This window comes from Poecilia reticulata, linkage group LG9, assembly GCF_000633615.1.
Source record: "Poecilia reticulata strain Guanapo linkage group LG9, Guppy_female_1.0+MT, whole genome shotgun sequence".
Lineage (NCBI taxonomy): Eukaryota > Metazoa > Chordata > Actinopteri > Cyprinodontiformes > Poeciliidae > Poecilia > Poecilia reticulata.
This window is the reverse complement of record NC_024339.1, coordinates 21,914,638-21,928,628: the sequence shown is the minus strand read 5'-3', so window position 1 is coordinate 21,928,628 and position 13,991 is coordinate 21,914,638. Positions and strand designations below refer to the sequence as shown.

Here is a 13,991-nt window from a genome sequence, read left to right as displayed (position 1 = left end):
TTTAAAAGGCGTATGAACCTGAAAACCTATGTGAGCATTTGGCTCATGCCTTTTTGTTTCTCAACCTTCTTGATTCCTGATCTAAAAACAATAATTTGTGCAGCAACATCTGTATTTGGTTCAATTCAGTATCAGTTCACCAAACTAATACAATGACCATTTCAGGGCACTAACAGGTCTTATTCATATGCAGTTAAGAGGAACTCAATTTGGTGCCGACCAATCCAGTTCATAGCAATGCAATCTAGTCATATTGTCCCATTAAGATGAAATTACACCTAGAACAAATTAGTCCAAATTACAATCCTGAAACAAGTGGTGTCTCTTGGTCAGATGAACTGGTTAGAAGATGTCTGTCTATTGGAACTGAGCCAGTTGCATTGAGTCATTGCAGGGATCCCTCTTCCAGAGCAAGCACATGGTGATAGTGGAGAGGAATAACTTCCTTTTAACAGGTAGAAACATCCGTCAGAACCAGGTTCACTATCAGTTGCTGCAAAAGACTCCATGTTGATTTACTAGGTTGGTTTTAAATTGAATTTATTGATTTTAATATAATCAATACATTGTTTTTCTGTGAACATGACCAAAAGGCAAAATATTTGAATTTGAAGAAAATGAATAAAAATAAACTCATGTGGAAGTCATTTGAGTGTGATTTGTTTTTTACGACAGTGGTGGTAATAGAGGGATTTTTATAGTATGTATAACTGCTTCAGCTCTATGTACTGTATAAATGTATTTTGTTAATTAAATAATCAATTTTACTTTTGTTTGTATTTTGGGGGATTTAGAACAAAGAAAAATATACGTACAAAGGAGGAAACATGTATTTTCTTGAGCAGAAATTGGCCAGACAATTCTTCTTTTTTTATCTATGAATAATAATTTTAAAAAAAACTGCCAAAAATAATCACAATTTGTAGTTTATTTACATAAAAAAAGAATACACAAAAAACTAAAGTAAGTGTAATATTAATATAATTGGAGTGGAAATTCTGTACAAAGATGGCAAAAAAAGGGTTTTAACACAATACATGTGCCACAATAAGATTTCATTTGGTTAAAGATTAAATAAATAAACAAATGCAGTTTTAACAGTTAAAACCAGTCATATCATTACTTGATGATAATCATATCATTAAGTCAAAATGAAATGTCAAAATGAAATCTGCTCATTTTGACATTTGGTGATTTGGTTATGGGGAGACTAAGCAGCCTCGTGATCTAACACTTTGTTTTCAGATAGAAAAAAAGGATGTTTCCACTGTCTGTCGAGTTGCTTACTGAGACCTCTGAGAAATTTTGATAATTTCACAGATCGTAATTAATTTATTAACAAAAGGGAAATGTTCATGTCTTTTCTGTTCCTCTTTTGATGTCGCAGATGTGCAGATCTCATTTGCCATGTGGATGAATCCATCTTCATACCATCACAGATGCTGCCGTTTTTTTTTTTTTTTAAATAACTGTGTGTTGATAACAAGCCAGATGGTCTCTTTCCTTATGAGGCTTTAATAACCATATACTGTTGCAAATTTTGATTAGCCAGGCCACAGGACTCAATTCCACATTGCCTCAGAACATCGTAAAATAAGAATAAGGCCGTGGCATTTTTCCATCTCATTTAGACCTGCTGGTGCTTTTAGATAGAGTTTAACATCAAGTATGTTCACAGAATCTGGTTATAACTGTTCCTGCAGTGAATTATTTGTAGATTCGAGTACCGGTTAGTTCTAGCACTTTCATGTTTATGTTGTTAATTTACAAAAGAGGGCTGCAATTTAAGATCCGAGAATGTTCTTTCCAAGAAATATGATGGTCCGTCTCAGTGGTAAAATATCAGTTTTGCTGCAGTGTGTGCAAACAATTGGCGTTGCTATTGATTACTTTGTTCTGATCTCTTTTTTTTATCGGTCTGCTATGATTCTGCCTCTCTGCTACAGATCACTTGTTTTAACTTCCTCTCATGCTCTGTTCTCTCTTTGTCTGGATTTTTATTAATTGTTCAGTTGTTTTCAGTAAAGAGGCCTGAAGTTGCACAATGGCCTTGTTATGCAGTCCTGAAAGCCCTTCTGACTGCACACAGTTGGTGTCTTGAGGATATCCAGATACCCACAGCTCACCAGCAGGAGGGAGAGCCGGCGCAAATGACAATAAAAGTTGTTTAAAATAAACTGATGCAAGTTTACTATACATAAGGAGTGCGTTTCCATATTTCTCACTCCCTTCTACTTCAGTGAAGCGACTCAGAATTTTACTGTCGCTTTGCCTTCAGTTGCTTCCTCATGCCCTGCTTGTAGCAGTAGGAATGCCAGCTGCAGCCTTTTTGGATGGATGGACTGAAATTGAAATTCTGTTCTCTCCTCATTCATTCTCATGACCAGTGTGCCAATCTATGTTGTATGTTTTTGATTTATCTCCTACCCTTTGTTAATCTTTTTTTTTTTTAGGACACAGGCAGAGATGGCCCACACATGTCGAGGAACTATAAATTTGGCCACAGCACACATCGACACAGAGGACGCCTGCAACATTGTGTTGAGCAGCGGCGGTCGCACATACCACCTGAAGGCGAGCACTGAAGTAGAGAGGCAGAGATGGGTTACCGCGCTGGAGTTGGCTAAAGCTAAAGCCATCCGCATGATGAATGATCAGTCTGGTAAGAACAGCTGTTAGGATTCAGTTTTAGATTCAAGTCAACACTGATTTTTTTTTCCCTCCCACATAAACACTTGAAAATACAAGTGTGTCTGTACAGGTATGTTTGAACTATGAACACATTAGGTTAGATCAGCTTCCAGAGCCTTTTGTAATCCATCCATCCATTTTCTACACCTGCTCGTCCTTGCAGGGTGGTGCCTACCTCCAGAGATCAGGGAACAGGTCGCTAGTCCATCTTAGGGCAACACAGAGACACACAGGACAGAAAACCATACAGACACACACTAATAGCTGAGGGAAAATTTGAGTATTCAATATTGAGAAGAAGCTGGAGTACCCAGAGAGATTCTGTGCATAGATAGAGGGAACATACAAGCCCCACGCCGGGACTCGAATCCTGGACTTTCTTGCCTAAACATCCAGCCAGAGCATCAGCAGATTGGTTTGAATTAATGCATATTTTTGTGTTAAAATGGTTTAGTCAAAGCCCAGACCTAAATTCAGTTCAGCGTAGGGTTGCACAATATACAACAAATGTATTCATCAATATTATGGCTTCATCTGAAAAACAGTGCTTACAGAAGCTCCTCCTGCCAAGTTTGAGCTTTGAAGTATGCACATAGAAATGTTGGTTGCATGAATATTATTGCTGGGCACATATGGATACATTTCATTTACCTTCTACAATCAGCCATGTCCTCTGCTGTTTGGTTTTCAATCCAGCTCTCATTTTTACTGTGCCTGTTTTGCTTAATGTTGTTCGTGTTCCGTTGTGAGCCAGAAGAGGGCAGCTGTGACTCCACAACCAAACTGGAAAAACAAACTGGAGTATGCTAATGCCACTGGGAGAACTGAGCTTCTATTCAGTCAATCTCCTTTCCAAGAGGACCTATTGTTGTTTAGGCTGGAAGTTCTTTGGTTAAAGGCTGTGGGAAAAGTCTGGGTGTTTTTGTTTTCTCTCACTTTACCACACAGCATCAACTCTGAGTCGGCTTTAGTCTACAGTAAAAAGGTTCTGCAGAAAGTGAGGCAGACTATATATTCTTCTGGCCTCTGTGTGAAAGTCAGATCACTAAATATAGACTGAACAAGAATGTGAGTGCTTTTTAAGCTCACCCACGTATGCTGCAGAGGAATGCTGGTATATTCAAAAAAGGTTGGGCTATTGATTGACTGAGTTCATTTAGTGCATCATTATAGATTTATGTGTTGGTTTTGGGTAGTTTAACAGTTCACTTGGCTTATTTTAATGATATTTGTCACAGGATGGTTTTCTCTGGTATGTCACTGTGCAAGTAGTTAATTAACTAAAGTCGGTTACAATGGAAAGTCACATATCAAGCTCAATTAAATAATAATTAACATCAAATATGCTTAAACCAAGGATACCATTTGGTTGTCAGAGCATCTGTCACTGACATTATGATCAGGAACGCCCAAATAAGGTAGTTAGCTACAGTTTGAAATGAAGCACTTATTACAAGGAAAGTTTTAATCAGAGTAAAAAAAAAAGAAGTAAATGGCTGGTATTGTTAATGGTATTTTCTTATTTTAAAATGCTTAGTTACTTTTGTCTTTTGAGCTCGTTAGTAGCGTCTTTAAAAATGTTTTTCTTCCAGCCGTGTAGGTATAAACATTCATGAAGTTGATTTGTGCTACCAAACAGAAGTTTTCTCTCTGTCTTCTTTCTTGCTGCCTGATAAATGTATGTTTCTAGTAGAATAAGAAGATTATCTTAATATGTAAAATAAATAAATAAATAAATGTTGAAAACCATGTAATTTTCGTCTTCTATGCCGCGTTGTGTTGGTCTTCTGCGTAAAGTTTTTGGATATAACAATGCATATGTGGAAACGTTTGAGGGGTGTGAATACTTTTGCAGTTGCGCTGCATGGGGTGGGAGTCGGTGAGGAAAGATTGTTCAAGGGTCTTTGTGTTTTTCCTTACTTCCTTTTGTTTCGCTGCTTACACAGAATACGTAGTGTCTGTGGAGAGCGTCTACACAGAAAACCACTGAAGTACTGCCTTAACACCAAAATGAATTACTAAACAAGTGTGTGTTCAGACTCTGTCGGACCATCTTTTTCTTTGTTTGTGGTGTTGGACATGGATCAGCACCAGAATGTCAGCATTCATTAACCCACCGTTGCTTCTCTGTTTTCGGAACAAAGAGCTCATATCGATTTCCTCAGGTGAGCAGAGTGTAAACTGCGGATAGATGTCAGGAGGGAGCTAAAGGTAGACATTGATATCCTTTACAAGGATTGTTGTTCCATTGCCATCATGTGGTATTTTTGAATGTTTCAGCTGTGTTATGCCTTATGATGTGCTGCAATTTCCAATCCCTTACATCCCACAGTTGTATTCAATATTTCTGATGCACTTGGCATTTGATTTGTTGATTAGGCAGTTATCTTATTTTGTTAGAAAAGATGCTGTCTGTATGTTTGTCATTAACTTCTGCATAATTAGGAATAGTTTGATCCATGTACTCGCTCATTGTAACATTCTCTAAACCATAAAGCTTCAGCTCAGCAGGGGGCAGTGTTTCCCCTCACTTTGACTTGACCTCCTCTGTGTGCCATGTTTTTGCGCCTGCATGTGAAGTGGGATCACAGTCCTTGAAATAACTTGTTCCACTAGTGGCTTGAATTTGTAAGCCTGCTTGACACAATTAAATACATCCATAGCCTCAGTTGACATATTTTTATACTAACAGAGGAGGTTTTAGAAATGGCTGTTTTTATGGTAAAATATAGAAATTGGTTGATTCTTCGAAGAAGGGTCTCCATCTCGGACTAATTTCAGAAATATACAGCAGAGCTGAGGCAAGATATGATGTGAAATAAGCTGAGCGCAGTGTGTCCAGCTTGATGGCTTCATTGTATGGTCAGCATGGCAGTGTGGTGACCTTTTTTTTTTGCTTTTACTCTAGACTAACGCTGCTTACTTTATCAAGTTAAGTGCCGTTTGAAATATTTCCAGGTTTTGACAGTGATTTATTATTTTCCTTCAGTTTTTTTCCCCTAAATCTATTCGGATTCACCTTTTGCTGTTAAACATAATGAACTGTCCATGGTGCTGAAACTGTAGAAGTATCAGCGCACAATGTGAGAAGAGAACTTATTAGCATCTCATTTGAGCACACTTCATTTATCATATCGCCACAGCCTCCTTACCCCTCCCTCTTTGTCCTGACTTTTTTTTTTTTCCCATCCTTCCACATATCCACTTTTCCTCTCCCTTCCCACCGCCCTCTCACACTCGCTGTCTGGTTTTTCCCGCCTCCTTTTCCCCCTTCTCTCTCAGTAAGCCGTTTGCTCTGTTTTGCATCTGTCCGTGTTCATTTCTTTGACTTTCTCTTATTTTTTTGTCAAACTCTCCTGTTTTGCATAAAATATTTATATTTTCATCAGAAGTCTTTGGGGGAAATCTCTCTCAAGTAAGTGCACAGTTTTTCTCTGCGTTAAGCTATTAAATGTGAGTAGCTTTGAGCATTTGTGTATACCTGAAACTGTAAAAAGCTGAATAGATGTTTCTGTTCGCTTGTCTAATTGTATTTTAAATGTTTTCAGTGGATTATGTGTGAAGATGATAGATTCAGTGTAATTTAAATGGCAAATCTATAAAGTGAACTTTTCAAAACACACATCATATTAAATTTAGACCTACATTTTTTTTATATTTCCACTTAACTAAAAATATGAGACTAATGGCTAAATGAAATGTGTAGTATTTATTGTTTTTCCATCAGTTGGTTCTGTCCTCTTTTGTCAGTTTGATAACTTTATTTATTGCAGTTTTCACAACAACACTTTGATGAAAATTAGTAGGTTTCTTTTTGAAAAATGTTCCTATATAAATTTTTTTTTTAGTTCAATATTTGCCTAAGCTAAATAGACCTGCAGCTGCTTTACAATGCTTTTGGCTTGGGGAGCTTGCTGTGCTGTGCTGGGCTACTTTTGGAGCCCCTGAGAGGATGTTATGAAATGACAGATGGTGTGCTTCTTATCAGCTTCTTCAATTAGTTGTACTGCTGCTGTGTACTCAATGGCTTGCCCTTGTTTTTGTTGGAACAAAAATTGTGTGCTGGCATTGCACAATTTGCTACCTCAGCTCCTGTTCTTAATAACGGTGAGACGGAGACAAAGAGCTCAGAGTGAGACTCAGTCTTGTAACATAACAAACATAAAGGAAGCCAAACGGAGATCGTTAATAGCTCTCCAAGAAGTCGTCCTGCCAATTATCATGACGATGGTGACATTTCTCTTTTGCCTGATTTTTTGGCCAGTGCTTTTCAACCACACTTTGCCTTTCTTTCTTTATCGACATAATTTCCCGTGGATGTATGTGAAAACCATGATTTGCTCATCCAGACAACTACTGTATATTATTAAGTTTATTGTGATATTATCACAGTCTGGTTCTCGCATTGCATTGTTTTTGAAAGACTGTCATTATTCTAATTCAGCAGCTTTTTCAAAAGATTCCAACTCCTATTAATAACACAAATCAACTTTGCATTAGTACATTTAGACTTCCTGTTATCAGCCAGGGAAAACTCCAGATAAATTCACTCCTTACCAGTTTGATAAAGCGTCAGTTTCACAGTGCCATTTTGAAAGCGGACGAAAGAGCCTGGACAATGTCATGCTGTTAGAACATCTGCTAACTTAGGGTAAATTGCTCAGTATGAACTGCTGGCAAGGCAGCAAGCATTCTAGCATGTTGGTTTATTTATTTCAAGCAGGTTTTTAAAAACAAGAAAACAAGCAATGTTGCTCTATATTTATGAACTGAAAGCAGCTGTACAGAAAATGACGGCAGATGGGAGATTTTGATGTTTTACTGTGTTTGTAGAGCAGTAATGTAACAGCACCAGGGTTCACTTCCATGTGAACAGACAACTGCATTTTTTGATGCACAATAGTTAATCTGATTGTTCACACCGTCCCAAATAAAGCAGACCAGAAGAGCTCTGGTATGAAAGCGTTATAAAGTGTGGCAAAATGGCGAAGAAGTGAAATGATCGTCATCTGACCCTCTCGCGTCTTGCAGCCAAAATGAATAGCTGGCTTGCCTCCATAGGAAAATATTTTTTTTAATTTAAATTTTAAATTTCAATTCCTTACTGATACTAAAATAGCCGACTCTAAATCTCATTCCTACAGTAACAATTTCTCCACTGAGGAGGGTAAATGGCACAAACTCGTATCTCTTAGGTGTTGTGCATTCATTGATCAGAAAAGCTTTGTACTCGGGTGATGCTAACTATGCAGTCACTCAGTCAAATCGACATTTGAATGTCTCCACGCATCAGGCAGTTCTTCGATTCTTCTCTAGTTGTTTACGTTGTCTGTTTTAGTTTTGCTTAAAATACATGTTGTAATCGATTGAAACTAATTAAACTCTATGTTCCTGATGAGCCTCTATCTCTCTCGAACTTAAAGCTACGTCAATCTTTCTTCTCTTGTGGAGATATTTTTTCACTTTCCTCCTTTTCTGCCTTTACTCTTGTCTTCCTGGGGTTTTCTATTTCCAAGCCGTGTCAGATAAATAACTGTTCCTTAATGTGCGTGTTGAAAGGGCTCTTCTGTAAATATCCCCTCCCCAAGGAACCTGCTGTCTGGAAAGAATAGCCATCTCTTCTCTAATATCCTAATATCACAAGACACAGCTTTCCCAACATTTCAGTCTGTTTCTTGGTGTTTTCTTCTTTTGGGTATGTGCTCCTCTCTCTGTTATGCTACAAATATTTAATGAGAAACAATGATTACTTCTGCCACATGCATTTCGGTAAACTTTATTTTTATTGTTTCAGTTTTGGTTTCTGACTTATTGTATCAGTGTTGCCATCTGCAATGGGAGTGAAGGTATTGTTTTATTGTGTTACAAAGTTAGCCAAAGGTTGGTGTGTATGTGTAATAGATAAATGATTTATTCTTGCAACATTTAGAAGTTCTGGTGTAGATTATAATATTTGGTTTATCTTTTGGTTTAGAAGTCGGGTTACAGTTGATCCAGGCTGTTGCTTTACTCTGCTTTGTTGCCCTGATAAACCTTTGTCAAGCTGATTAAAATAGATATGGTGAATAACACCTTTAGGGAAATGGTAAAATAAGTAAAGAACAGATTATGTGAATGATAAAAGCTACATCAGTAAACATAAGGAGAGCTTTGTTCAGACTATGTTGCAGTCATGCGTGTTTTGTTGTGCTGTCCTTCACTGTTACAAGGTTTATTACTCCCTGCAGGTCAAGTGTTTACACTGTGAGCACTACATGCTGCATAGAACCTGTGCTCATTATTAAGCCACAATTGTGTCCTTGCTTGCACACACACACACAAATACACGCACACACACACACACATTTTTTCTTTCCTCATTCTCCCCAAAGCTTCTCTGCTTTATCAGCAGGATGCGAAAGTTTGGAAATGGAGAATGCTGATTTGGCAGATCATTAAAATAAAAATTGGTTAAACAGTGTGTGAGTTGATCAGCAAGGAGAAAGGCGCCTCAGAATTTAGTTATTTTATTTTTCTCTGTTTTAGTCTTCCTGGTGAACTTAAGTGCTTTGAAAGGTCTTTGGGTCGTTTTAAAGCTCTAAATATCAGTGTTGTTGCTTTTAGATTTTTGAAAATGTTTTGTTTAAAGGAGAGCTAGGTCACAACATTGTTATGGTTATGTCATAATTTGACAATTTTTGTGAATAAATAATCACCCAGGGCTGACAAAAGCAGGGAAATCTTAGTTCTTTGTTTCTTTTTGGATACTTTAGGTCAGGGGTGGGCAATCCTGGTCCTGGAGGGCCGGTGTCCTGCAACTCTTGGATGTCTCCCTGGTCCAACACACTTGAATCCAATAGCTGAATMACCTCCTCAGTGCAGTCAGGTTCTCCAGAGTCCTGCTAATGACCTCATTATTTGACTCAGGTGTGTTGAAGTAGAGACGTATCTAAAAGTTGTAGGAGATCGGCCCTCGAGGCCTGGAATTGCCCACTCCTGCTTTTGATGCACTCTGCAAAAAAAGTTTGAGAATCTACAAATTTTCCACTAATAATTTGCTGTTGCATTACACCAAAAAAAATGCAAAAGCAGCTGTTGCATAGTAATTTTACTAATGACGAAGACAGATTAATAGAATATAGGAAAAACTAGATAAATTTTTTTCTACCTGCTTAATTATGTAGTTTAGAGGCAAAAAAGAGATACTTACAGAACTCGTGAATATTCCACATTATATATGCTCATTGAGCTGGATGATTCATTTCCCCCGTGTATCAAAAGTATGCTGTCGTTCACTCTGCTGTGTGGGTTAATTCATATCAAATTCTACTTTGAGATTACTAAAACCTCTTGGATCGATCTAAATGTTTGCAGTTGTGTTTAAAGGCAGGTATTTCATTTATTTTTTTTAAAGATATTTTCAGTTTTTATATGAATTTGAGCTTGTGTTTCTTCAGAGGAGGTGAGACAGCAAAGTAACTGGGTCCCTTTATGTAGATTAGCTACATTTAAATGGCTACTGCAGCTGAAGGTAACATGGCCTAATGATTTAAATGTTGTCAAGTTTAAAATGTGACCCCTGAAATGTCATCTGGAAAGTTTTCTTTCTCCAGTTTCTGCTCCCAGACCATCTCGCTGCTTTAATGAGCTCTGTGCCTTCTGGCTGTCTGGCCTCTGTGTGTTTCGGTTCCCTTCTTAATGCGGTAATTGGTATAATAAGACTGTTGTATTCTTTAAATATAATGTCTTCTTCTTAGACAGCCAAACCATCTTTCTGATGGTTTGACCTTTATAAACCTCAACTTCATACAAAGCAAAATCCATTTTTGTATCATTAACCATATTTAATAAAGCCTCAACTCTTATCAAGAGCTAAATTATATTCAGAGTTCCCACAGGTCCTTGAAATCCTTGAAAGTTTTTGAATTTGAAAAAATAAGTTCCACCAATTCTGTGTCAGTTTTACTCGTTACGGTAACAAAACCTTAGAATATGAACTGTGGGAATAGTTTAGATGCCTCTGCGAACCCAATCTTTCAATCTTGATAATGTAAGAATTATGGCGCCTTAAACAGAAGTATTTGAGTCTAAAGCTACCTGAAGTGAAAGACACTGATGCCATTCTGAACATCTCGATGCTGCATTATTTCACCTAATGTTTCTCAAAATATTACATCCTTAATGTAGGTCACATGGACATATCTGGTGACGTCCAGATTGTGTTTAGGCTTGTGTGTCATGTATGTCACATGTGTCCTCTGTTAATGACTTAAACGCCCACAATGGTCATTGAAATAACCTAAAGGTGACAAAGGTAAAAATAAATTAAAAATGACTGAAAATTATCTAGTATAAAGCAGACCTTGCCTTTGAAATTTTTTCAACAAAATAATTTATAAAAAACTAATGAAACAGGCCTGGACAAAAACGATGATACCTATAACTTAATATTTTTTTCTTGCTCAATCTTTTGAGGTAATTACTGCAATGAAACAAATTTTGCAATTGTCAATAAGACTTCTGAACCTGTCCACAGGTGTTGTGACCCAGTCCTCATGCACAAACTGCTCCAGTTGTGTCAGGTTTGAAGGGCGCCCTCTCCGGACGCCATGTTTCAGCTCCTGCCACAGACGTTCAGCAGGATTTAGATCAGGGCTCGTTTCAGGTCAGTTCAGAATAGTTCAATGTTTTGCTGTTAGACATTTTTGGGTGCTTTTCAGCTGTGTGTTTTGGGTCGTTATCCTGTTGGAAAACCCATGACCTGCGACTAAGACCAAGCTTTCCGACACGAGGTAGCACATTTCTCTCCAGAACTCTTAATCGTCTTGAGATTTTACCACTCCCTGTACAGATACAAGACTCCCTGTGGCAGATGCAGCAAAGCAGCGTAAGATCATAGCCAAGCCTCCTCCATGTTTCACAGTAGGGACAATTTTATCTTCTTGGTAACTTCTCTGAACATAGAGCTGATGTGCCTTGCCAAAAATCTCTAGTTTTGACTCATCTTACCAAAGGCCTTTCTCCCAGAAGCTTTGGGGCTCGTCGGTATGCACTGTGGCAAATTCCAGCCTTACTTATATTATTCAGTGGGCCTGCGACCAAAGCCAGAGAGGTTGTCTACAGTCATGTGCACCTTAAATGATACAGGAACATCAAGCTGGTTGGTGACGGTCTTGTAGCCTTTACCTTTAATATGCATGTCTAAAATTTTCTTTTTAATCTCGTGGGACAACTTTCCACTTCACTTCCTGCAGTAAATGTTCAGTGTGGTACATACCATATCTCCAAATCGCACAGTGACTATTTGTCATCCTCTAAATAGGCAGACTGACTGATTACAAGCTTGAACAAATTTTAGTTGCATCATTAAATGAAAAAAAAAAATCTTTAATAAATATTGTGGCTTTGAGAAAAATGGCATCCCAATTCCTAAATCAAAGCCTACTTCTCATACGTATCAAACATATTTTTTTTATTTATTTATTTTTATCAAACTCGAAACAACCCTGGGTCCTGTAAAAAGAGGATGCTGCATTTTCTGGGTTTTCATGAAACAGTCTTCTACATAGATCACACAAGATGACTATTTTTAAAGTTCGAAGATGTAAAATCCTTAAAGAAGATCTTTTGTGCTTCAGTGCCTTTTAGAAAAATCCCCTCTGCCTCCTCACCCTCACCCCCAGGCAGCTCTTTCTTGTTACTTGTTCTTGCTGTTGTCAGAAACTGCTACAGAATTTTTTACAAACTTATAACAGCAAGTTTTTTTTGTGTGACAGTCAGACAGTTGCATTTTCGTTGTGTGAAGAAAGTAGTGACATTTAAATTTTATAAAACTTGTTAATTGGGCGTACCCATTTATACTAGGAATGTGCAACATTTTTTAGATTTTATCACAATAGTTTGAGGAATTTGTTGAGATGACAAAAACAAATACAAAGTATTCAGGTGTTCATCAGCCCGTTTTACTGCAAAGCTAAAAAAAGAGTAAGTGACACATATCTGGGAAGGTGCCGAGACTCACAAAGTACATTTAATTTTTTCACATCTAGACTTACTTAAAATACATATTTACATTGGACATGACAAGAACACAGTGTAACAGTAGCTTATGGCTCAGATAAATAAAAAAAAACCTAAGAGATCCATGGAAAGGCATATAATCTGTGGATATGCAAATACATCAACATGTCCCATGTAAACTAAATACAGTGTGGTTAATCATGAAGATAAGAGATCGGTCTTTAAAAATAACAATGGAAATCTCCATGAATGGGTTTTAAACTAATGAACAAAAGGGCTTGTTCAGTCCCTGTAAACTTACTGATGAATCCTGCTTAGAATTGATGTGTGTTTTCTGCAACCCTCAGCTAAATGAACAGCAGTTGACTGAGGTGACCTTGGTGTGGAGCACAGTGGGATTTGTAATTCAGCTCTGATTTTGAGGCAACAACCTTCATCCACTCTGAAATTGAAGGCAGTGCGGTCTGTATTGCAGCTGTTTGTATGTCTCGTTGAGCCGTCAGTGGCTGATGATCAGCATTGAAAACACAATCAGACATAGCGACACTGCAGTAACACGTTGGTCAGTAGCACAAAGAGACATTTTATAGAGGTCTCTTTGTTTGACCTTCCTAAATCCCTATTCTGACTTCATCTTTTCCTCATTTACAGCTGCTCTACAAGCCCTCACTAGTTTAACCAACATATTTGTTACTCCTCCCTTGTCATTTCCTTTTCTTAAGATTGTTGGGTAGTTCGTCAAGATGCACACTGGTGACGGAGAGAAAGAAATGTGTTCCAGTTTTGGTCGTAGATGATTGCTAGCTGCCGAGTCCTATCTCCTCTCAGCTTCTCTCCCTCCCCTCCACCCTCCCTTCCCCATCAAGCTGCACTGCACTCAGAAAAGCATGTGAAGGGGAATTGTAAACGTGCCGAGCTTTGTGATTGAGCGTATGCAGATTGTGTGCGTCCGATTCTGGTGGGCAGGGAATGCAGTTTTGGACCTAGGACTAAAGGGGTGCGTGCGACTGGCCCCACATCGTCGTACGTGATTGAGTGCGAGTTTATTTGTGTGCACGCTGTAACGCTGGGGAAAGGAAAGTCAGTGCCTCAGCCCTCCCCTCACTATGATTACGTAGTGGCACAAGGGCAGCGTCGCATCTCAGGGAGCGTGGAGTTGGATCAGGCCTGCAGAGAGTGGGATGAAGGGCCGGAGCTGCTGGGAGCCCAGGGCGATCCGCTCCCTCTGCAACTCGAGCTGTCTGAGTAAACTCAACCGGGGTCAGTATGGTGACAGCTCTAGGTTTGTAGCTAATGGTGCA

General features: G+C 38.4%; 1 protein-coding gene across 5 annotated transcripts in view; it reads left to right on the top strand.

Moving 5' to 3' along the window:
* Positions 1–13,991, top strand: part of osbp2b (oxysterol binding protein 2b) — a 47,537-nt gene that overhangs the window by 6,820 nt on the left and 26,726 nt on the right. For 2 of the 5 annotated variants that reach the window (XM_008418633.2, XM_017306862.1), the window contains exons 2-3: positions 2,454–2,662; positions 11,207–11,335. In XM_008418633.2, coding sequence (XP_008416855.1) covers positions 2,454–2,662; positions 11,207–11,335 — 338 coding nt within the window. Of the gene's footprint in view, positions 1–2,453; positions 2,663–11,206; positions 11,336–13,640; positions 13,951–13,991 lie in introns of those variants that run through there. The other 3 variants (XM_008418634.2, XM_017306863.1, XM_017306864.1) reach the window with 2 other exon arrangements.